At 57.2% G+C, this 24,224-nt stretch overlaps 1 protein-coding gene across 1 annotated transcript in view; it reads left to right on the top strand.

Annotated features, from left to right (window-relative positions):
• Positions 1-3,709: 3,709 nt before the first annotated feature.
• Positions 3,710-24,224, top strand: part of LOC101580443 (mothers against decapentaplegic homolog 6) — a 23,545-nt gene continuing 3,030 nt past the window's right edge. Inside the window, exons 1-3 of the mRNA XM_023712638.1 lie at positions 3,710-6,094; positions 13,765-13,821; positions 17,202-17,403. Coding sequence (XP_023568406.1) covers positions 5,263-6,094; positions 13,765-13,821; positions 17,202-17,403 — 1,091 coding nt within the window. The 5' untranslated portion in view covers positions 3,710-5,262. The remainder of the gene's footprint in view (positions 6,095-13,764; positions 13,822-17,201; positions 17,404-24,224) is intronic.

The following is a 24,224-nucleotide window of genomic DNA, read 5'->3' as shown; positions in this document are numbered from 1 at the left end:
AGTGTCGGGAGGGTGGCGTGCCTAGGAGCCCCAAGCATGCTGGAGAGCAGGCCCTGTCCTGTTTGGGTCCATGGAGTAGAAAGGAGAAGGGAAATGGGGTCCTGCAGCCAGCCGGTAGGGCACGTCACCCTCAGGCACTGTGGAGGGGCATTGAATACCTGCTTCTCCAAACCATTCCCTGAGGGCTGGGAGAAGGAGCTTCCTGCAAAAGGGGCTGGGGACATGGGCTGCTTAGTGACTGTGACTTTGTGTGTGTGTGCGTGTGCGCGCGTGCACACATGAGGTACTAGAGATCGAATTCTTGTGCACGCTAAACAAGTGCTCTACTGCTAAGCTACATGCCTAGTCCTTTAAAAAATTATGATTTTATGTTCAAAGAGGATCTTGCTAAATTACCCAGGCTGTCTCAAATTTCTGAGCCTCCTGCCTCAGACTCCTGGGTGGCTGAGATTACAGGCATGTACCACCACGGAGCTTGTCTCTCGGTGACTGGTAATAAATACGTGCAGGCTTCACTGCTGCTTCCCAGCCTCCACGGATCTCACCGTGGTCCAAGCCACTCAGACCGCAGCCTGGGCCAGGGCAGCGACCTCCTGCATGCTGTTCCCCGCGCGGCCGTTAGGGGGAGCCTGTTAAAGCTGAGGCCTGGAGAGGTGCAAGTTGGTGCTGCAGGGAGTGCCCATCGGGCGTCAGGTCCTGGGTTCCAGTCTGATACTGCAACAACCAATGATGACAGCACCAGGAGGCGTGTCCTGTCTCTCCCCACCCCCCTTGGAACAAGGGCTGCCCATCCACTGAAAATACAGCCCGAAGACCCAACAATGGCCTATGTGACCCCAATCTGCCTGGTAATTCTTGACCAGGTCGCTTGACCAGGTAATTCTGCCTGGCCGCTTTTCCAATGCCCTGGGCTATATCAGGCATGCCCACCTTGTGCTTGCCACCTTTGGCCCTGTAATTCTTGAAAGACAATGCGCTGGCCACCCCTCCCCTACCATCCAGACCTTGCCCTGAGCAGGGCATGTTGAGGCCTGCCTGTAATCCCAGACTTGGAGGCTGAGGCAGGTCAATGCCAAATTCAAGTTCAATCTGGGCAACTTGATTTGCCTTTGTATCAAAATAACATAAAAACAAAAGACCCAGGACAAGAGGTGGTTGCAACGTCTGTGTTTGTACAAAGCGGCCCTTGATCTTGCCTCTCCATGCCACACGACAGCAAGCTCTGCCTGGCAAAATTTCCTCTGTTTTGTGTTCTGTGCTCTTGTTTTCCCAGCCAGTGTGGACGCTTCCCCAGGACCAAGGACCAGTGTGCTTTCCTTAGAGCAGGTGTTAAGATTCACACTTACCTCCAGCAGCCCTGGGTTCAGGTCTCACCTCTGCCCCCTACTGGCAACGTGACTAGAAGAAAATGCAACCGCTTAATTTCATCCTCTTAAACAATGGGTCTGAGAGGCACAAACTCTTGGTGGTGATCCTGGGAGGGAGGGGTGGTGGTGCTGGCCTCTGAGACCGGCCCAGCCCCAGGCACAGTATGGAGGGAGGAGTACCTAGGTGCGCACGGTGCTCTCCTCCTCCATCCATGCCTCCACAGCACACTGCAGCTTGCATTTTTGGCTGCCTGTCTGGGAGCCTGGGTGTCCCGAGCCAGAAGCTGGGAGCCCTGCCGCTGCAGGCGCCCTCTAGTGGCCACACGCACGTCAGGCATGGGCCGCCAGGCCTGGGAACCCAAGGACAGGGTGTGTGGGGAGACTGTTGCTGCCTGCCCTTTGACGCTTCCTGGCACTCAGCAGTGGGCAAGGAGGGCAGCTCTGGTCCTCTCGTCATTTATTTTGCAACCACCCGCACTGTGACTCCTACCCCACTTCGCAGACAGGGCGACCTGAGGCGGAGGGAAGTACTGGGCTCAGTCAGTACCAGAAGGCAAATTTTGGCTGATTTTATGCCCAGGTAAGGCAGCAGGGAGCAGTTATTTCTTGGGCCTGCAACTGGACACAGGCTGGGGCCACTGGGGCCCTCTCTGCAGAAAGGTTCCTAGAGGCAGGGCGCAGAGCACACCTTCCTCAGGGGAATGAGCTAGGTCTCCTGGAACCCTCTCTGCCCCAGAGGAGGCCCACAGGTGCCTACTTATGTCCTCACTTCCTCTGATGCCCCCACCTCTTCTGCTCCACCACTAACCCCAAGTTGTGCCACCCTCTCCCTGTGACAGCTGGCTCTGGCAGGTCCCATATAGGTGGCCCCCAGAGCTGCATTTGGAAAACTCCTGCCCTCAAGGGCGTGCGTGTGTGAGAGACACCGGAGACACATGTGACTCCTGCCTGTCGGGGTGGGCACACTTGTTGCTGTGCTCACCTTTCAGAGGGGAAGTAAATGGGCAAGCTCCTGTACCTAGGTTTTCTCATCTGGACATGGAGAAAAATAACACTGTTGAGTTGCGACTGACAGAGTCCTGGTAAAGCTAGGGCCATTGTCTTGCCCAAAGTACAGGGCCAGGAACCACACACTGTAATTGGCATCTGAAGCAGCAAAGAATTTCATATGTTATGTTTAATTTCCTTTTTGCATCTTAAAATGCATTAATTTACCCAGGGGTGGTGGTGCAGGCCTGTAATCCCAACATTTGGGAAGCTGAGGTAGGAAGGTTGTGAGTTCAAGGCCAGGCTGTACAGTACATAGAGTTCAAGGCCAGCCTGGGATGTGTAGTGAGACCCCGGTTTGGGAAAACAGAAAGAAATTAAAATGTATTACTTTGTCCCAGGACTAGGAGTGACTTCAGACTGCGGGTGACTTTGTTTTGGGGTACTCTCTCCTGACTTGCTATTTGCAGGCAACTTTTCCTACGGTCTTCACGATCCTGGGCAGCTGGACCCGCATTTCTAAGCATGCATCTCCAGGGGAGCTATTTGGACGTGGCCAGAGCAGGAAAGAATATGCGCGGGGTGGTTCCTTCTCCCTCTCTTCATCCGGGAGGGCAATCATCTCTCTGGCCAGCGTGGCACGCAGAGTACCTGGGCCCAGGTAAGGCTCCGGGTCCTCCCTGCAGACAGCGCCCTTCCCCCACCCCCCACCCCTGCCGCGTGCACAGACCGGGGCAGCCCAGGGTGCCCCCGTCGCGCACTACCGCCGCCGGCTTCGAGCATGGGTACCCGAGGGAGCCCCGCGCGCCGCCGGCGCCCACTGGCCCCGCGGGGCCAGGCGCCCAGCCGCTGGCCAATGAGAGTAGCGGAATTTCTTTCATTGAGCGCTGGGGCCGGGCTCCTGCCCGGAAAGGGGCGGGGCCGCCGCGCCGGGGGTGGGTGGGACCGCCGCGCGCTAGGGAGGGCGGGGCCGGCCCCGCGGCCCGGCCAATCGGCGCCACGCCCGGGAGGGGGAGGGGGGACCAGGCCTTTTCTCCCCCTCCGCGCGGGACCAATCCCGACTTTACAAGCTTGAACTTTTGCCACCCTCGGACTAGCTAGCGCGCCCGAGGAGGTACCCCGCCGCGCCGGCTCCAGGACCCGAGCGGGCTTAACCCTTCCCGCGCCTGGTGTCCCAACCCCGTCCCCCATCACCCCCATTTTCCTCTGTCCCTTGCTGGGGAGGGCAACTCCTGAGCCCCAGCCCTTCCTAGGGAGCAGGCAGAGCCCGCCGCCGGGGGTTCGGGAAGCCCAGTAGAGTCATCAAGGACACACTTCCCACCCTCTCCAAGTCCCCACCTCGGGCGAGCCGGCCCTCCGCCCCTAGTGCGCGGGGCCCCACGCCCCCCGACTCTGCTCAGGGAGTTCGCAGCCCTGGCGCCGCCACAGAAGGTCCCGCCACCCCAACCTATCCGTTGACCCAGCTCCCCGGAGATGTTGGGCAGGAAAGCAGCACACGCACACCCATTTTTATTGGCCCGCACCGGGGCAGGGGTTTATACGACTCTGAAGTGCAACGCGTGTTTGTAAGTTCAGGCATCAGGGAGAGGAGAAGCCGGGCGTCCCGTTCGCGTCCGAGATTCGGTGGGTGCTCAGAGCCCGGGCGCGCACGCCGGCGGTGCGTTCAGCCCAGGGTGCCTGTGAGCGCGCGTGTCCCGGTGCTCGCGCGCATCCGTGCCCGGGGGTGGCCCGAAAGCTAGCCGCGGGCGCTGTCAGACCAAGGGCGGGGGTGCCTGGGCGGGCGTGGGGCGGAGGCCCTGGCTCGGCCCGCCCCGGGAACCGGCCCCTCGGAGCCTTGGGTATTGCAATGGGACGTGTTCTCCTTTAAGAGTTAAGAAACTTGAAACCTTGTTTGCGCAACAATCAGCGCCGCGGAGCCGCCAAAGTGTCTAGACTGGCATATGATGGGAGGCAGCCAATGACTCCACGGCGCTCCTCCGGGGGCCCTCACTGTGCGTTTGAGGAGAACAAAAAAGAGAGAGAGAGAGTCGAGCTGAGAGAAAGAGCCGCTGGCCGCTGCCTCGCCGAGCCTCGCCGGGACCGCGGGGCCGCCGGGAGGCACTTTGGTGGCGGGGGGAAGGGGGGGCGACCTCGGCAGCCGCGGCGCCCGAAGCGTCCGAGCACAGCGTGGGGCGGGCTGCGACCTCTGCCTCGCCGGACTGCATTTTTAATTAAGGATTCCCAGCAGCTCTGGGGTTTTTACAGCTCCTAGCTCTGTTGACACCACATTCCGGAGTAACTCGCTCCAAGTGCATCTAGCGCCTGGGACCCGACACGCGAGTTGGCCTTTCGTGCATGCAAGCCCTGGGAGTGGGGTTTTGTTTGGGATTTCTTTTTCTCCCTCCCCCTCCTTTTTGCCCCTTCCCCTTTCTTTTTGCAGGGAATTGAGGGTATCCACAAGCCTGCCTTTTGGAGCCTTCAGGAAGAGCCCATGCATTGAAGCGCTTAGGTTTTAAAGGCAGAGCCTTTCAGGCTTCCGCGCGAGCGCTTTGTGCTCACGGACCAGCGCGCAACTTCTGGAGGCTCCAGGGCCCATGCGGGGTCTCTCCAGCCTCGCGCCGCCTGCAGCGCCCCCGACGCGCGGGGGCCGGAGCTGAGCAGCGCGGCCGCACCGGTGCGTGCAACCGCCGGCCCCGCGCGGGCTGCGGCTCGGCGCTCGCGTGTTCCCGGCCGCCCCGTCCCGGCGAGCTCCCTCATGTTGCGGCCCCGCTGCGCCACTTCAACGACGGGCCGCGCGCGCTCTGCACGGCGCCCCGCGGCGGAGCTTCATGCGGGGCTGCGGCCCGCGCAGCCGGCGCCTCGCTGAGGGAACGGACCCCTGGTAACTGGAGACCGCCGCCCCCCCACCCCTGGCGCCAAAGGATATCGTATGTTCAGGTCCAAACGTTCGGGGCTGGTGCGGCGACTTTGGCGAAGTCGTGTGGTCCCCGACCGGGAGGAAGGCGGCGGCTGCGGAGGAGGAGGAGGAGGAGGAGGAGGAGACGAGGATGGGAGCCTGGGTAGCCGAGCAGAGCTGGCCCCGCGCGCACGAGAGGGCGCAGGCTGCGGCCGCCCCGACGTCCGCCCGGTAGCCCCGCGGCGGCCCTGGGACGAGGTGGGACCGCGCGGCGCCCAGGGCGCAGGCAGGCGCCGGCGCGCTGGGGGCCCCCTTAGGCCCATGTCGGAGCCGGGGGCCGGCGCTGGGGGCTCCCCGCTGAACGTGGCGGAGCCAGGAGGCCCGGGCAGGCTGCCCGAGAGTGACTGCGAGACGGTGACCTGCTGTCTCTTCTCGGAACGGGACGCCGAGGCGGATGCGCCCCAGGACGCCGGCGAACCCCTGGCTGGGGCGGGCCCGGAGCCGGCAGGCGGCGGGCGGAGCCGCGAAGGCCGCTCGCGGCTGCTGTTGCTGGAGCGGGAGCTGAAGACCGTCACGTACTCGCTGCTGAAGCGGCTCAAGGAGCGCTCGCTGGACACGCTGCTGGAGGCCGTAGAGTCCCGCGGCGGCGTGCCGGGCGGCTGCGTGCTGGTGCCGCGCGCTGACCTCCGCCTGGGCGGCCAGCCCGCGCCGCCGCAGCTGCTGCTCGGCCGCCTCTTCCGCTGGCCCGACCTGCAGCACGCCGTGGAGCTCAAGCCTCTGTGCGGCTGCCACAGCTTCGCCGCCGCCGCCGACGGCCCCACCGTGTGCTGCAACCCCTACCACTTCAGTCGGCTTTGCGGGCCAGGTGAGCGCGCGCGCACATATGCAGGGCCGCTGCACCCTCCTGGCCCGTCCGCTTCAGCACCCTGGGCTCTGCTTCCAGGACCCTGTGGGCCAGGCCGCCCCTGTAGGTGGAGGTCCCTGGGGAGGGGCTGTCGGAGCAAGCTCGGCAAAGCACATCAGGTTAAGGTTCTAGCCAACCTAAAAGCGCACACATTGGAGTTTGCTCTGTGCAGCTTCAGGGCCGCCTTCTGGGCTTCGGCTTCAGTCCCTGAATGGGGAGGGCAGGCCAAGGAGGGTCACAGAAATCGGTGGCACCCATTTCCGCATCTGGGTTTCTGGCATTTGAGTGCGTGTGTATTCCTGTACTGCTGTACCTTTTTGTATCCGAGGGTCTGTAAGTTGTGAAACGGTGTAGACAAACTGGTCAGAGTCGAAGGCTTTGTGGTAAGATGTTCCACTCATTCTATTGTGTACCTGGGAGCAAAGCTCTTGCAGGGTGACCCATCTCCTTCCCAGCATCCCTTGGTGTGCAATGTCCAGTGTCCCCCATCTTCGATATTCTCCAGACTGGGTTCAGGTTTCCTAGGGAGCCGAGGTCCTGAAGGCATCTTAGAGTAGGGAGGAAGCCAGCTGTTTTATTGCCCCCAGAGAACTGCCCCTTCTTTGTTCTCCTGGGCTTCCTGCACACCCCACCCCTTTGCCTACCTGAGGACAGGTGCTAGAGCAGAGGTGAGGGCTCAGGAGGCCCCTGGCTGGTGGCAGCCTGCAGCCCCAGCTCTAAGCTCTGCTCTGCAGGGCGCTTTGGGAGAGGTGTGTGCCAGTCCCTTAAGGCAGCACAGACTCATTTGTAGGGAAGGGGTGGGCAGAGTTCCAGGCTATGGGCCCTGGGAGAGCTCCGAGTTCTCCCTGCGCAAAGTCAGCATCCTCAGCCCCCGCTTACCTAGGAAGAGGAAGGTGCATTTGGGACTGGTCATCTCCAGGTGCCATGAATGTGTGGGGCAAGTAGTGGCTGGAAGGGAACAGGTGCCCCTCCCTAGCCACCCCCTGTGGTGGTTCCTGAAACTGGTGCATTGTTGGGGAGCTACTCTGGATCACCAGTTACTCCAGTATGTATTGGTCTGGGCAGGCCGTGGCCCGTGGCCCACACTGGCTTTCCGTGTACCTTATTCTTACTAACAGCGGCCTTGGAAGGTACTTTCTTGCTTCTGCTACCCCTGTTTTCTCCCTGTCCCTGAGGAAGGTGACCCCAGTGTGGCTGGCTGGTCCCTGTTGATGGACAGTGAGGCCCACTCCTCTTCTAGAAGGGCCTGGCAGGCATTGTTTCTCTCACCATGTTGGTGGCCCAATGAGTGTGGGTCGAGCACTTACAGTGTGCCAGGCAGTGTTGTGGGCACTGCAGTGGGCAGAATGGGAATGTGAGTAGGCTCTGAGCCCTGGGTCCAGGAGATAGGAAGAAGGGAAGCGGACAGGGCCAGATCAGTGGCGTGAAGGTCCAGTAGTGCTGTGTGTGGGTAATGTGTAACGGGATCATCTTGGCGAGTGCCACACCTCTGTCCTAGGGTGGCCAGGTGGCCATGGGCCAGGCGCCCTCAGGTGGGTGGTCAGGAAGGGAGGAGCACAGAAAGTTGGAGGTGCTGATAGACCCACTCGGGCTCCTGTTGGCCTGGGTGTTGGTGTGCATTTGGTGGCCATGGGCAACTACAGTCTGAGGGCCACCTGGCAAGCTGCAGACCCGTGGAATTTGGTCCTGGGCTCTGCCCAGCCTGAAGCCAGCAAGTTGACCTTGGACAGTTGCCTTCCCTTTCCATGGTCTTACAGGTCAGTGTGGGTGGCTTTAGGAACACACTGCATCTAATTCTGGAGGCAGCCTTGGGGCTTGGCTGCTGTCCCCTCTCCAGAAGGAGGCGCTGTCACAGGGCCTGCAGCACCCCCTTTGACTGCCCTGTCTCTGTGCTGGCCACTAGCAGGTGGCTTCCAAGTCAGCCACCGTGGGACAGCTGTAGGGACTGCCTCTCTGGGACCCAGAGCTGGGCGAGCCTCTACTGCCCACCATGCCTCCTGCCACCTAGCTATCTATCTGCTTGGCTCCCAAGGCTGGGCAGGCGCACGTAGCTATGGCTCTGCTGGGACAGAGCAGGCCCAGGGCATCAGCAGTCACTTGTGTCCTCACGCCTCAGGCTACAGGAAGCTTCAACGCCAGGGCCCCTTCCTGGGCTGCTGTGACCCCTTGGGGTTCAGAGCCTGGCTTGTTCAGGCCCATCAGCTTCACCTGGCACTTGCGTTGCAATGCCCCTCTCTGCTCCATTTGCATGCTTGGGGTTCCAGCCTCCAGGGAGGGGTCCTTCTCCCTTCTGTTTGCCCTGTTCATGCTGCCTTGTCCTGGAAACTGGGATTAGGCTGTGTCCTGGGCACCGTCCCTAGGCCCCCTCTGCCACCCTGCTCGGGGCATAGGCAGCTGAGCTCGTGGGTGCCTATGTGGACGGAAATGTGGAGAAATACTTTAATCACAGCTCTGACCTGTGTTTATAGAGCTCCTTTCTCCCGAAAGTATCCATTAACTTTGGAATAAGTCTCCTGCTCTGTGCGGCACCACTTTTTTTTTTTTTCTGTAATTATATTCAGTAAATTACTATTATCCAAATTGTGCTCAGGAAAGAGAGACAGGGAGAGGGAGTGAAAGAGGGAGAGAGAGACAGAGAGGGAGAGAAATGGCTAACCCACTGGAGGAGGCTTCAGAGGAAAACACAGGGTTCCCAGGCCAGGACTGGAGGAATTAGACCGGCTCGAAAGTTTTCCTTTGCTTTGGCCTGGCGTTGTCCCTTTGAAATGAGATCAATTTCAAGTTGGGCTTCTCAGCCCTGCCCGCCTGGCCTAGGCCATGCCTGCTCCTCCTCGCTCCTCCTGGAGGTGAGGAAGGGGTGATAATGTGCAGTTTGCCTCTCACTGGCGCCAGCCGGCCTCACTGTTTATCTGGCTGCCGGGGAAATCTGGGCAATTAGGCTCTGCTGGCCTTAAAGTGGCGGGGGCCCCTTTTCTGCTCTCCCAGTCCAGGGCTTGGTGGAGGCCCTAGGTTCTGGGGGAGGAGGAGACAGGTCCCCTCCCCAGCCATCCAGGGAGGCACCCTGGCAGGCCCTGGGAGGCTCCAGACTTTCTTTCCAAGCAAGATGCTGGGCTACTGGGATGGAGGTAGAAGGTGCAGTCCCAGGCTGAAGGGTGGCCAGCCACAGAAGCGGCTGTGAACCAGCTCCTGGCTCCAAATGCAGGTCGGGATCCCAGAAGGCTCAGCTCCCACCCCCCTCGCAGGGGGGGCACTGAGTGGAGGTGGGACTGGCTTGCCGTGGCCTGGGCTGGGCTGGGCTGGGCTGGGTGGGCTGGGCTAGCCTAGGGTGCATCCTAGATCCTGGCCCCGCTGCCTGCTTCAGGAGGAAGTTGGGAGGAGATCCCTGACATGGAAAACTCAGACTGGACTGGGGGCAGCAGGGCAGTTTCTGAGGTCTTTTTCTCTCTAGTTTTCTCTCTCTTCTCTCTGCCTGTGACCTGCAGAAGAACCTGAGGGCTCTAGGAAATAGTGTAGAACATATGAGTTATTTCAGTCTCTCAACAACTTTTACAGGGCAGGGGGCCTGGCCCTAGCTCAGGCCTTTAAGTGGCTGCTTCCACAAAGCTGTCAGCCTCAGGTTGCTGGAGTTCGAACCTCACACCTCTCCCGCTGGCCAATAGTGCCCTGAAGGCATTCGAGGAACCAAAAAAAAAAAAAAATCCTTATTCCAACTTTTACAGGGCAAGTACCAGGGCATCTTCTGAGACAGAGGTGGGCAGAGGGCCTGGTGGCGACTCAGTTTCCCTTCTGACACTATCTCATCCACCAGGCATCCCTCCCGGGGTATCCTACCTGACCTGAGTTCCTGTCCCCGGACTCCGTGTGGGAGTGGAGTGGGAGCGGCAGTTAGGAATTATCCAGAATTATCTAGTATTATTCAGAGCATGCCATTTGTAACAGCAGAGAGTGGAAGCAGCCCACGTGCCCATTAGCTGCTGAGTGGATACATAACATGTGGTACATCCACACAATGGAATAGCACTGAGCCCTGAGTAAGGAAGGACTGCTCTGGCTACAGCATGGCCGAGCCTTGAGAGCGCTTTGCTAAGTGAAAGAAGTGGGCCACAAAAGGGTACAGCTCTGTGATTTCGTTTTCATGAATCTTCCAGGATAGGCAAATCTACAGAGACAAAAAGGTTAGCGGTCGTCTTAGTTACTTTCCTCTTCTTGCTGAGATAAAATACCTAACACCCATCGGTTAAGGAAGGAACGGTTTATTTAGCTCAGTTTGTAGACGCTGGCTCCAAGGCAGGGTGGTGCAGAGGGGCATCGCGGAGGTGACAGCTCATAGCAGAGCACGCAGAAGGTAGCAAAGGAAGCAAGGGATCCTAGCAGCTGCCTTTGGCCACTTTTATATTCTGTCTGGGCTACCAGGATTAGGGCAGTGGACTGATCAGTAATCACCCACCCTTAAGCCCAGTGTCACCCACTCCTGACCAGCCTAGCTCAGGGAAAGCCCCACCTATGACTGCATGAGGCTTTGGGGGCCAGCTAGACACAAGCCGTAAGAGTGGTTGCCTAGGGTTTGGGGTTCAGGTGTAGGAAGTGACTGCTAGTAGGGGTAGGATTTCTCCCTGTGGTGTTGGAAATGTCCTATGATTAGATTGTGGCGGTGGTCACACAGCCCTTTGAATAAAGTAAAAACTACTAAACTGCTTGCTTGCTTTCAAAGGGCAAATGTCATGGTTTGGGAATGATACCTCAACAAACAAACAAACAAACAAACAAACAAACTTTTTAAAAAGATCATCTGGTCTTGATCCCCCTTGGTTTGGGCACCAGGGAGAGACATCTGCAGCTGCCTTCATGTGTGGCCTCCCTCGGGTCCTTTCCCTGCCTGGATGTCAGGTGCCATATGGCTTAAGGGAAGGAGTGGGACGTGCATGCTGACCCCCAAGTCCGCTTCCTTGGAGAAATGCTTGAATGGTTCTCTTCAGACCTTGTGGCAGGGGTCATTGGGGGCACGGTTGGCAAAGCCCCCTTGGTGCCCTTCTGCCCCTCCCTAGCTGGCATGTCTGCCTTGTGGGCTCCTAGGTTTTCTTTCTGTCTTCCTGATGACATTAGAAGCTCCTGGCCCAGGTGTGGCCTTAGTGGGTGGGTGCCAACTCCAGGGCCTGGAGCTTTCTCCATGAGCCTTAGCTGCCCTCTGCCTTCCAGCTTTCGGGTCTGCATGCCCTACCAGAGAGGCTGGCATTGCTAACAGTGGCTGTGCCCTGACTGCCCTGCCATGCTGCCTGGCTTCGCCTCTGGGGACAGATGCCTGGAGTGCCACTCCACGTGCCACTGGGCCTTAGCCAGCGAGCTGGGTGAATGTAACCACATTTTGCCATTGCTGATTTTCTTTTCTTTTCTTTTTTTTTTTTTTTTTTTGGTGGAACCGGGGATTGAACTCAGGCCCTTGTGCTCGCCAGGCAAGCACTTATTCTACTGAGCCATCTCCCCGGCCCCATGGCTGATTTTCTGAATTGTGCATAGGGTGACAGAGAAGGTGAGAGGCCGGAGACCTGGCATAGCTCTGCTCTGAGAACAGTGCTGGCAGAGCCTCCCCCTTGCATCTTGGTTGAGGTCTCCTGTGGGTCCCCTTCCATGCTCTCGGCATCACTGTCATCCCCAGGATCATTGTCTCGTGGACCTCCAGGCCTGGGTACCAGTCCTAGCTCCACCAGAAGGCTGGGGGCTGGGGCAGGTCAATTTCCTCATGTGTAAAATAGGGATATCTATGTCATCTTATTTTTATATTTTGAGAAACGGTTAAGTAAACACAATCGTCTGATGAGCACGGTGCACTACTTTGAACCTCACGTCTGCAAGAATAAAACACAGTAGAAAATTGGGCATGGTGGCACATGGCTATATAGTAATCCCAGCACTTGGGAGGCTGATGCAGGAGGGTTGCAGCGTTTGAGGCTGGCCTGGGCTACAAAGTGAGGTCAAGGGCACTTGCAGTATATATGGAGATCCTGTCTCACCACCCCTCTCCCTAAGAGTAAAGGACAGTATGAAGCTGGGAGGATAAGGGTGACATCCTTTTGAGTCCCCTCTTAAGCTCTGTCCCACAGCATTGGTCCCAGCCTTCAGCCTGGCCAGCCAGGCAGGTTGGAGGAGCAGCGAAGCCTGATGGGGTGTATAGAGCACAGCTAATTGTGCCCCATTATAATTGTGAAAAAACACTCATTACCCCGTGTGGCTCCTGATACTGCCTAATAATAGTCATTACCACTTTATGGCGGCCTGGCTCACCTGCAGCGGTGATTGGACAGTGTGGAGTTTCACATATGGAAAATGAAGGGTCATTTCATTCATGCAAATTGTTACTTAGTTTGGTAAATTGTTACTTCCCCTAAAGCAAGAGGCTGAGATTCTTCAGAGAGTGCAGCATAGGCAATGAAGGGAAACGCAGAAGGAAGCAGGAAGCAGGAAGGAAGCACTGTGTCCATGAGGACTCACAGAGCTCCAGCTGGAGGCCGGATCCAAACCTGTGCCTGTTCCTCCCAGCCAGGGAGACTGAGGCCCGGGTGTGAGGCTCAAAGCCTCCTATCCAGGTGTCTCCTGGGGCCAGCCCTGCCCCCTCCCCTGGGATGCTGGTTCTGATGCCTCTTGTTTAGGAACAGATTTCCAAATCTGGGGACCCTCAGCTTTGATGAGGCTTGCCAAATTTAGCAAATAAACTGCTAGATGCCCGGCTAAATTATATATGTATATAGTGTGTGTGTACATGTTTGCTTTTTGAGGCAGGGACTTGCTGGGTACTTCAGGCTGGTGTGGAACTCACTATAGAGCCCAGAATGGTTTGGAACTCACAGTGTTCCTCCTGCCTCAGCCTCCCCAGTGCTGGGATGACAGGTGTGTGCTACTACGCCTGGCACAAACATACTTTAGTTTAGCAAACCCGAAGCATTGCAGGGACTGTGCTTGTACTACCAGCATGATGCATGTTCACCCCAAGTTCACACTGAACTCAGCACCCCGTATTTCACGTGCCACCACTGGCCTTGACTTCCCTGGCACTCCTTCCCGCCCTTGGGTCGTAATTGCAGATCCCTCTCCCAGACGCATTTTCCTATAGCGGCAGGAGCTGAGCTGAGCTGCGCATGTTGCTCACTTTATCCCATTTTGCCCTCCAGGAAAACTGGGCGGCCTTTGGTCCTTATCCCCACTTTATAGTAGAGGACACAGGCTCAGAGAGGTGCAGGAACTTGCTTGAGCGCACACAGCCTTCCGAGGTGGAGTGAGGGTTGAGCCTGGATCTGTCTGTACCCCAGGCTGGTGGCCTTACCTATTCTAGTCCTTCTGGGGAGCAGAGGTGGTGGGAGAAATGGACGGTTTGCTGAGAGCTGAGGTTATTATTTGAGGAAACTAATCATTAAAATAGTGTTGGGTGTGGGGGTGCACCCTTTTGATCCCAGCACTGGGGAGGCTGAGGCAGGAGAGTCATCATAAGTTCGAGGCCAGCCTGGACTACATAGTGAGTTCAAGCTGTGCCTGAACTATGTAGTGAGGCCCTGTCCCTAAGAGCGCGAGCCATAAAAAATATAAACACACGAAGAACCGTGGTCTGAACCCCAGCAGTGACCAGCTCTCTTGCCTTCCAGAATCACCACCACCCCCCTACTCTCGGCTGTCTCCTCCCGAAGAGTACAAGCCACTGGGTAAGTGTCCTCTGGGCTGCAGGGTGTGTGACTTGAGGTGGCTGAAGCTTTGCAAACGCTCCCATCCTTGGCCCAAGCTGACTCCCTGCAGGGCTGTTTACATCTGGGAATTCCAGGGCGCATCATTAACCTTCGTGTGACCTTTAAACACCACCGTGGGAGTGAGTGGGATCTGACTGAAGCAGAGCTTTGGGGTGGGCTGGGATCCTGGTGTGTGCCCCCCCCCTTGTTCTCCTGTAAAGTGAATTAATTAGCAGTGTGACAGGTGGGTTGCCAAGTCTTAGTAAGAAGGAGCTGTGTTTCTCCCTCTCTTTCTTGTTTTGAGAAAAGGTCTCCCTATGTAGTTCAGGCGGCTCCTGAACTCATTATGCAGCCCAGGGTGGCACTGAACTCATGGTGATCCTCCTGCCTCAGCCTCCTGAGTGCTGGGATGATAGGCGTGCGTCCCCACACCCTGCTGGCCATTTCATTTTAACCAGGGTCAGTTCAGAGCAGGGCATGTTTTCTATAAAATCTTGGGGTTAACTAATCAGCTCATACTTCGGGGAGATCCATGCAGGTTTTAGGAACGATTGCTCTCTACCCTGTTTTCCATCCGGCCAGCAGTCCTCAGTGTGGGGCTTGAGCAGGGCTGTGCTGGAGCTGGCAGCCCTAGGACAGTGCCTTGGTGACCTGGGGACTCTGTGGGCTGTGGGCACTGATGTGAGTAAACACCCTTTGGGCCACAGAATGGGCTTGGCTGTGGGTGAAGACACCACCTGGAAATGGGACTAGGGAGACAGCTCAGCGGCCTAAGTGCCTGCCTAGCAAGTGCAAGTCCTGAGTTTGATCCCAGGTAACACACACACACACACACACACACACACACACACACACACACAGACCACCTGGTTAGAGGAGGTGGAGGCCACATCTGAGGGTTCTGGATTCTCAGGGCTGTACTTCTCTTTCCCCAGCCCCCTATCCCCTAAGGCATGGGGTGCTGCCGGATACCCTCAGTAGTGTGACCTTCGCCATGGGGGCAGAGATGCCCCAAGAGGGTGTGCGAGTCAGTGGCTGATTGGGATGGCATCCCTGGCTTTTGTTCCAGAAAGGTCTAGGGGCCCCTACCTTGGTCTTGGGGAGCTGCAGGCTCTGCTGGGGAACTGAGAAGGTGCAGTCCCCGCTCAGGTCCAGGGTGCCCACCCTGCCGCTCCAGACTAAGCTCGTGTCATGGCTCTAATCTCATAGATGATCCCTAGTTTCAGCAGAGAAAATCATACAAAACCCTGGAAAGTTCATAGAAAAATATAACAGCTTAGTTTGAACATCAGGGCTTCATGCCCCCAAGGGGCTGTCCGTCAACTTGGGACATACCCTGCAGAGTGACCATTTGGGGCAACCATAGAATGTCCCCATTTTATTATGAATGGGACAGTGGAGGCCCAGAAAAAGGAAGTAGCATTGCTGGTGGTCACTGGACTCAGTCTACTCCTGTTTCAATATGGCTTTCAAGCTAAAAATGGTTATTATTTTTCAAATGGTTAAAAAAAAAAAATCAAATGATTCCTGACTTGTGAAAATGGCATGCTATTTAGACTTCGCGTCCAGGGACATAGTCACGCCTGGCCACCTCCAGACGGCCCTGGGCTCCTCCACTAGACAGACCCAGGGCGTAGTTGTTCCGAACTGTCTGGTTGAAAGCTGAAGCTCTTCCATGTGCAGCTTTTGACAGAAAAGAGCAGCATCCCTGAGTTCACTGTTTGGGGAGGCGAGGCTCGAACCGAGTGCCTCCTAGGGGCTTGGGCAGCGATGTGCAAGTCAGGACTGTTTTTATCTTGAGCTGCCCCTCGGGCCCTCTGGAAACGTTGTGAAAGGTGACTGAGGAGGACTTGCTACCCTTGAAAGGTGAGAGCCAGCAGCACCCTTGGGGACTCAGCCCCCTGGTGTCCCCACCTTGGTGGAAGTGGCTCTGAGCACTTGGGGACCTTCGTTATTAGGAGCAAAAGTCTATTATGATGTTCCTCCAGACACATGGAGGGGCTTTTCTTTGTATTTATTTTAACGATTTTCCATGTGCCCCTATTTTCATCGTACTACTTTGACCAGCAGATGACGTTTTTTTGTGCCCTGGTACATAGTTTGAGGGCTTTGTGTGATTTTTTTTTTTTTGGTATTATTTTCTTTTCCTTGCATTGCGGCTTTTCATAAACAAAAAGTCAGTTTGCTTCTGAGCCTCTGTGATCACATGAGACCAAAAAACAAAATAAAACCCAGAATACCCAGTCAGCATCTGGCAAGTACGGCAGAAGAAAAAGAAAAAAGGCGATTTGGTTAATGTTTCATCTTCCCGCTCTCCAGACCATGTGGTAAAGGGAAAAAATTCCTACAGGAGCAGGCGGCCTTCTAGCGAGCTCGGGCCCAGGCTCTCAGTTCTGGCCCTGGAATCCCTGGCCCTTGGGGCTCTAGTAGGCCAGGTGGGGCCAGGCCCTCTGGATCTGGGGGCGCTGGCTGCAGCCTCCCTGCTCCCTTCTGTCCCTTCCCCGCTGGTAGCAGAGGGCCAGGCCCAGGAGCCAGGTCTCAAGCCTGCCTGTCCCAGAACTCAGTGGCCTGTCAGGTTAGCAGCTCCGGAACGGAAGGATTTCCACTCCCCAGCCCGCTGCCCTGCAGGCAGAAAGCAAATACTGCAGGCCACATGAAGGCCTGGAAGCTACTTTTTTTTTTTTTAAAAGAGCACCTTTAAAAAACAAACAAACAAACAGTGTAGGCCTTGAAAATTATGTGACAAGGATGTGCGGGTGCTTGGGAGCAGGGGAGAGGAGCAGGAGAAAGAGAGGGAGAAGAAAGTTAATCTAGGAGCAAATGTTGAGCCCTTAATTAGAGGGGTGTAAGTGGGACACAGTGAAGATGACTGTGGCTTGTTCCAACAGTTTCCCCAGCTCTAGCAGGAGGAAGGAAGGAAGGAGGGAAGGAAGGAAGGAAGCAAGAAGGAACACCTTCAAGAATTTTAATGGTTGTAATTAAGTACAGCAACTCTGAATTGTTCGGGGCTTAATTTCACCCTGCCCGGGACGCGCCAAGTTGCTACTTGCTCAGGCCCCTGAACTTGGGCTCTTGGCTATGTTTTCACACACCAGGACCTCAGCAGCCTGCATCTACCAGGAGAGTTCCAGGCTGGGCCGCAGTGATCCCGGGCAGACTAAGCGTGCTGACAGAAGTTGCAGGGGTCACCTTATGCTTCCTTTGCCAGCACTTGGATGCACGCACTTACACAGACATGCACACGTGTGTACACCCACACAAGCAAACGCGTGCGCACACACACAGACACGTACACGGATGCATCAGAGCATGCAGCCCTGCCAGCCAACTAAGTATTTTTTTTCTCTTTCTGCCTGCAGATCTGTCCGATTCCACATTGTCTTACACTGAAACGGAGGCCACCAACTCCCTCATCACCGCTCTGGGTGAATTCTCAGGTTGGCATTTATTTTGGCGTGTTCAACTGCGGCCAGAGACAGGTGGCAGGGGCTTGGCGGATGTCTTTTGGATGTCCCCTCCCCATTTGGGTTCTCTTCCTCCTACCCCTTGCATAGGAAGAAGGTCAGTGTCCGAGTCACTGTGCCCCTGGCTGAGGGACAGTTGAGTGGAACCCACTGCGGTGTCCCTGTGGAAGGCTGAGGGGCCAGCAGGCTCCAGCTGTCACCTGGCAGGGGATCTTCCCGCTGTAGTGGACAGCATGGCATGGGACTCTGCCCTATGTTTATCTACCTCCTATCCCCACACAGAAAGAAGTACTGACATTTAGGGTCCAAACAGGGCGGAAGTGCAGCAAGAGGAGCACAGGGAGGGGCTGGCAAATGAGGCCTTTGCCCAAAGCCAGAGGTCCCCTGTCTCTCTGAGCACTGGGGCCTGTGACAGGAAGCAGAGAGAAGCCTGGTGTGGGTCCCTAATTCGGGGGCTGTGCCTCGATAATCAAAAGTCCCCACTCCTGTAATTGAAAGCTGCCTGAAGAACCCCTGAACATGGAGGAAGCGGTGGCAGTGACTGGGGATGTCGGGTCCGGAGGGACTCGGCTGGTGGTGCGGGGACACCATGCTGCAGCCCGAGGAAGAAATCTCCCATTAGGGGTGTTGCTGCATGCCAGGCCCTGCATGGGGCCCTTCACACACTAGCTCGGGACTTCTGGGGCAGGGGACCCGAGAGGAAAGGGGACTTGGGGGACGTGAGAGCCTGTGCGTCGGGGTCTGTGTCCCTCACCGCTGTATACTCTCTTTCGATCACTGGCCTTTGATGAATGGGTTCAGTACAGAGTTCGGCCTGTCACCCTCCACTCTAAAGGACTGTCCGCAGCTGCCTGGCTGTGACCCCAGCCCTTCCCCCGGTTGTGTGACCACCTCCAGGAGGGACAGGACTGGCTGCTCTGACCACACGTGTGCAGGGTTCGGGTCCCCTTGGTCCTCTCCTGTCTGTCCCCTGGGCTCCGGTGGCACCTCTCATTGGGTAGCTTTGTTCTCCTCTGTGTCTCCGGGCCCACTTTGCTTTTGAGCTCCTTCCCTTGAACACCGGGCCCAGCGCAGAGAGAGGCTCACAGTGCAGTCCCTGCTTTCTCCTCTGCGCCTATGTGAGCTCCACGGCATTTGGGGCAGGGGGCAACCCGAGACTTTCATGGAGACAGATCGTGTTGTGCTGATGGTCTAGATCATGGGCCCTTCGGACGGCCCCTGGCCCTGCTGTAACGGTGGCGACTTGCGTGTGTGTTTCTACCTGTCTTTCTACAGGTAGTCACATGTGACCCCAGTGTGCTGGGGCTGTGGGTGGGCGGCCAGAAGGAGAATACCCTAGAGCACCTGCCAGAGGCCCTGCCTCCAATCTGTTCCCGGAGACAGCGCCCCCTAGAGCTTGGGAGGCCTGCGGCAGATGCCACCTCCACCCAGCTGTATTAGTAGGTTGGGCTACTTTGGAGGTCCAGTCAGGCAGTGTTTGGGATTTCTGCTCCCTAAAAAGAGCAGGCTATTTAGTACTGGGAAACAAGGCAGTCACTGCTGATTTTGATGCGTGGCTTCATTAAAAAATATTTTGCAAGCGCAAGGGCCTGAGTTCAATCCCCTGTTCTGGGGGAAAAATTTTGCACTCAGTGGCTTGGAATTCTAAGGGTCCAGAAGATTTGGGGAAAAAATGTGGGATTTCCTGTGGCAGGCTGCATGAGATCTCAACGGGCTTTGGTCTGAGCTCCAGGTGGCCTTGGGAAGTGAGTGGCCCATTTGTCTCACTGGTCATCCATACCTCTTCCTAGCAGGATGTGTGTCCCCTCCTGCACTTCCAGACTGGGGGCTGCTCTGGCTGTCACACTTATAGAGGTAGGCCCAGAGGGGACAGGTGCACCCCCAGGTTCTACTGCAAAGATAGACCAAATGGTGGCAGGAGGGTGATGGGGCAGAGAGTCAGGTGGGGACACTTGATGCTCAGAGACTGGCAGCAGTGGTGGCAGTGACAGTAATGACAGAAGATGACATGCACAGTACTGAGACTGTTGATGTTCTCCACCTCTGTGACATCTGGCACATTGACCCCAGCCTACGAGATGGCTGGGACTCTCCCCAGGCTGTAGCTTCAGAAACAGGCCAGCAGCTCAGAGGCTCAGATTGTCCATAGGAGGGCTGGGATGTGAATCCCAGCCTGTGACTCCCAAGCCTCCCCTAGCAAGGACTCCCCATTCCAGACCCAAGGGGCAGAGTGGAGTCCAGGGCGGCCTATCCTCACTTGGGTTCTAGGGAGGGGATTTTGTGACAAGGGGACAGGATATCTCACTGACCTGGCTTCCAGTGTCAAACCCCATGGACAGCACAGATGCAGCTGCCAGGGGCTGGGGTCCCCAAGAGCTGTGCCTTCTGGTGTCTGGAGATAGGCGTTATGTCCCAGCAAAGTGTCCAGGAACCTGGGATGCAGGCTGCCCTTGTTTGTCTCATATGCAAGTATCCTGAGCCTAGTTTGGAACTTACTACTCCACAGTCCCTGTCCTGCTGTCACAGCCACCTGAGGGACGTTGGGGGCTCGGTCACAGGTGCTGGCAGGTGAGGACCCATTGGTGGCAGGGCGGGGCAGCAGAGGGAGATCGAAGAGCTGACAGGACATTGTCAGTCCATCTCGGCCTCTTGTACAAGACGCCCACATAACACAGGAGGAAAGCAGTAGCTCAGGGACAGGCAGCTCCACCAAAGTTGCTTGCAGTGTGGGAGCCAGGATGATAGTAGAATGAAAAGCCCGGTGCTGTCCTTTGGGGAGCCCTCTGGACGCTGGGTTTCTTGTTTGACTCAGGCTCTAGGTTGCTGTCCCTGGGCCTGTTTGTCTTTCCCCTTTTCCTGAACTGCAGGTTAGTTTGGGGGAGTTAGGTGTGAGGCACTAGTTAAAGAAATTCATACGAAGGTGAGAGTGACTGCTAGGCAATCCTTTTTTTTTTTTTTTTTTTGATGGGGGTGAGGGGAAGGCTGGTGCAGGAGGGTCTGGGGATTTGCTTCTGTGGGCTAGGAGAACAGAAGGCCTGCGACTGGGAGTTTATGCCCAGGGTGAGAGAAGGGGTCCCAGCCCAGATGCAGGGTGCAGAGTGCTGAGCACAGAATGCCTGATCCTCTAATCGAGAGTCTATGGAATGGAAAACACAGTGTGAGCTGCCTGTGCAGGAACCAGAAGGCCTTTCTGGTGGCGTGGGAGTGAGGGACCAAGGCTTGCACAGGGCAAGAGCCAGGGAGAGAAGGGGGCCACGCGGGACTCGAGCCGTGGGGTCGCAGCTGGATGTCACATGTGTCCTCTCCCAGCCATGTGTCTGCCCACGGCCACATTCCACGGGAGACAGGGCCTGGGAACAGAGACAGGAGGAGACTTTTGGGCGGTGGTGACCGGCGTCCAGCCAGGACTGCGGGGTGGCGAGGAGGGCGCGCCGCGCGTGCGCTTTGCTACTCTGGCGAGGGTCGCGCGTGCGCTGTGTGACCTGGCCTGGGGTCTGCCGTGCCCTTCTCAGCTCTATCGCCGACCGCCCGTTCTTGTTCCGGGTGGGGGCGTGACCCTGGGGGTGGTTTCCTGCGCAGGCTCTGGCATTGGCTAATTGTGTGGCTCCGCCCACGGATCGCCCACCTGGAAGTGGGGGTGATACAGATCTTGTCCCTAATGGGAAGTGTTCCTTGTGAGTCAGCAGCGGCCAGACTCCGTGCAGGCGGGCTTGGCCATACCAGGGTCCTAGGGAGTGGGCGAGGGGCAGAGATGGACCTGATGCCCTGTCCACCCTTGAGCTACTCACGCACGCACAGCTAGTGGGAAGCGGCGCAGAGGGAGGCAGGACAAGGGCTTGACTCACTGGGGAGGACGCAGCGCAGGAGGCTTCCTGGGAGAGGTGATTGCCGCTGCGACGTGCATTCAGGGACAAAGGAAAGCTCAGGTGTTGGAGAGGAGGCACGTGGCAGCTGGGGCCTGAGTGAGATTTACTAAAACCTTACTACTAAGCACAGGGCGCGCACGTGCCCGTCCAGCCTGGTGGGCCACAGAGGGCTGCCGGGGAGCTGGGAGTCCAGGGTAGCTGGAGAGGGCTCCGTTTGGCCTTGGGGATCAGGAGAGACGTTTGGTGTGGCGCTCCTAGCGGGCGCTCAGGTTGCAGCCCATGCCCCTCCTTCTTCCCCACACAGGGGTCAGGACGCCCGCAGGGGGCTGAGGTCGGCCAGGCTCGGGCAAAGCCCAGGCGCAATGGCGCACGCTTGTGATCCCAGCACTCTGGGAGGCTGAGGCACACATTTGAGTTCCTTTCGAGGCCTAGCGAGACCCTGTGTAAAAGTTAAAATAAAATAAGGGTTTGGGGCGTAACCCGGGGTTGAGTACCCCAAGGTTCCATCCGTGTGTCTGCTCCCCACCCCCTGACCGCAGCAAAGCCCAGCTTCCTTGCCTTGTGCAGGGAAGGGAGAACTCAGCTTCGGCCTCCACACTCGCGGGAGGACCGGAGTGACTTCCGCAAGCACGTGGGAGGGACCAGGCAGTTTTGAGAGGGCCTAGGGTTAGGGATGCAGCTCAGGCGCACAGGCCCTGCCTGGAGAGGGCCCAGCCAAGCTGGATTGGGATGGACAGTGCACCAGAGAAGGTGTCCCATCCCCCTTCCAGAGACTGAGTAGTCTTACTAAATTACCCAGATTGGCTTCAAACTCGATCCTTGTGCCTCAGCCTCCGAGTAGCTGGCAGTGCAGGTGTGTGCCGCCATGCCTGATCCAGTGATTCTGAGCTCAGCTTTGCCTTTCCCTTCTGGGTGACCCGAGGCCAATTCTCGACTGTCTTGGTTGCTTAGCTGATCTTTTGGTCCTTCAGTGCCAGTGTGGTCCGGGCTGTCACCTTAGCACTTCACAGATGGGCGGAGAGCTGGGGCTGCAGGCCTGCAGTGTCTCTCAGCACCTCCTCTCATGACTTTCCAGAAGCAAACTCTACCCTGAGCGAAGCAGTGCAGAGTGGGAGTGTGTTGTCTGAGAGGCCAGGTCTCTCTGCTTGAGTGGGAATGTGGGTATTCAGGGAATCCTTCGTGGAGATGGTGATTCTCAGCTGGATTTTGTAGGGTGACTAGGAGCTTGCCAAGAAGATGACAGGCTGCATTCAGATGACAGGAAAGATGAATCCAGGTGTGATCTCCTTGTCCTGAAAAGTAGAGGAATGGACAGAGCAGAGGGGATGTGGTCACTGTGGCTGGGGAACTCCGTGCTGTACTTGGTGCCTGAGGAACCTCTAGGCCATCGAGCACCAGTTCTGGCCATGGTTTGTATAATGAATGAGTGAGTTTCGGTCAGGAACAGAGAGCAGATAGACAGAAAGCTCATCCTGTATAATATTTGGGACCAGAAGCTCCCACAGAGATGCAGCCCTTCTTTGTGGCTCATCCATATTCACTTGTGGAGCCTTCCCACATCTCTGTGAGCTTGCGAGGTGGTGGCTTTATTGGCCAAATTCAAGGAAGTGGTTATTGGGGCCCAGAGAGGGTAGGGAAGTTTTCGGAGGTCACCCAGCTGGAAGGCAGGATGATCAGGTGGGTTCTCAGGTCTGGCAGATGTCCTCTCTGCCTGCCCTGGGAAGTCACAGGGTAGGAACAAAGCAGGAGCAGCACTCCACTCGCTAAGGGGCAGGACACCTGTGTGATGGGGGGGGGGGCTCGGGGTGTGGAATGCTGTCCAGGGCTGACGCCCCAGGACACCTCGTGGGCCAGACCTATGACACTGCTGCTCGTGAATGTCACTGGGCTGCACCCAGCCTGATCGCAGCCCTCTGCCTGGGCCCTGGGCTGCCCTGTCCCCTGGTATGCTGTCCCCAGGTGCCAGAACAATCCGGAGCCTGGCTCGAGAGTTTGCTTGTCAGGGTAGAGTAGCCTTTGCCAAGAGCTACCTCTTCAGTGCAGGAAATATACCCTGAGGTGCTTCGCGAGATGTTTTCATATTAAACATCTTTCCTGCATGGCCTGCAGCTGCCAGGAAAGCAGAAACCAGCGCTTTCTCAGTTGCCCTCGGTGGAAAGAATTCCTGATATTTGTGGGCCCGGTGCCCTTGCTAAGGCTGGCACCCCAGCCGGAAAGGGTGAGGCCCAGGGCTGGTGCTCTGCAAAGCTGGGACCCGGGGCCTGAGGGTGCACCCATCCTGCCCTTGTCAAGGTTCCTGGGTTTGGAAAATCAAGTCTGGAGTTTGGAGTGGATCTCAAAGCCACCAGCCCAGAGTGCCAAAGGCTCCTTGTGACCTTTCTAAGGGGAGTGTGAAGGCCCAGCATGGTGAGGAACCCCTGACTCCAGCCCAGGGGAGGCTGAGGCAGGAGGGTCATCTTGAGCTTGGCCAGCATAGTAAGACCCTGTCTCAAAAAATAAAATACAATAAAAGCTAAAAGGGGAGAGAAACCCATAGCTAGGCCTGGCAGGTGGCTTCCCTGTCCCTGCCACTCATCCTAGTGGCCAGACTGGGCAGAGATGTGAGGAGCCTATGTGTTGGTTGGGGAGAAGGTGACCAGGCACTGTGCTCACAGGGCCTGGGACTGAGCGTGGCTGGGCTGCCCTGGAGAAAGCGAGCATGAGGGTTTTGGTGGCATCTGTGCCGAGGCCTGCGGGTGGCAAAGGGTGGGCACTGCTGTTCCAGTCTGGCCAAAACGGGGTACCCCAGCCTCCTCTGCAGACAGCTGCTGGATGCCCCCACTTTGCACCCGTACCTGATCCCCTCTGTCTGGGCCTCACTGCCCTGGGGTGAGAAAGTTGTATGGAGTCAGCAGGCCTTGTCCCAGGGCTGGAGGGGAGGAGGGACGTCCCCCAGGCAGGTTCGGGGGGGCATTTGTGGTGCTTGACCCAGCAGGGTGGCTCTTGTCCACCGTGTGCCTGGCGCAAGGCCTGGGATTATGCCCAGATTCATGAAGGGTGTAGCTGCTTTGCC

The sequence above is a fragment of the Octodon degus genome, unplaced genomic scaffold (genome assembly GCF_000260255.1).
Source record: "Octodon degus isolate 3935 unplaced genomic scaffold, OctDeg1.0 scaffold00026, whole genome shotgun sequence".
Lineage (NCBI taxonomy): Eukaryota > Metazoa > Chordata > Mammalia > Rodentia > Octodontidae > Octodon > Octodon degus.
The sequence above is the reverse complement of the archived record's forward strand: the minus strand, read 5'-3'. Positions and strand labels throughout refer to the sequence as shown.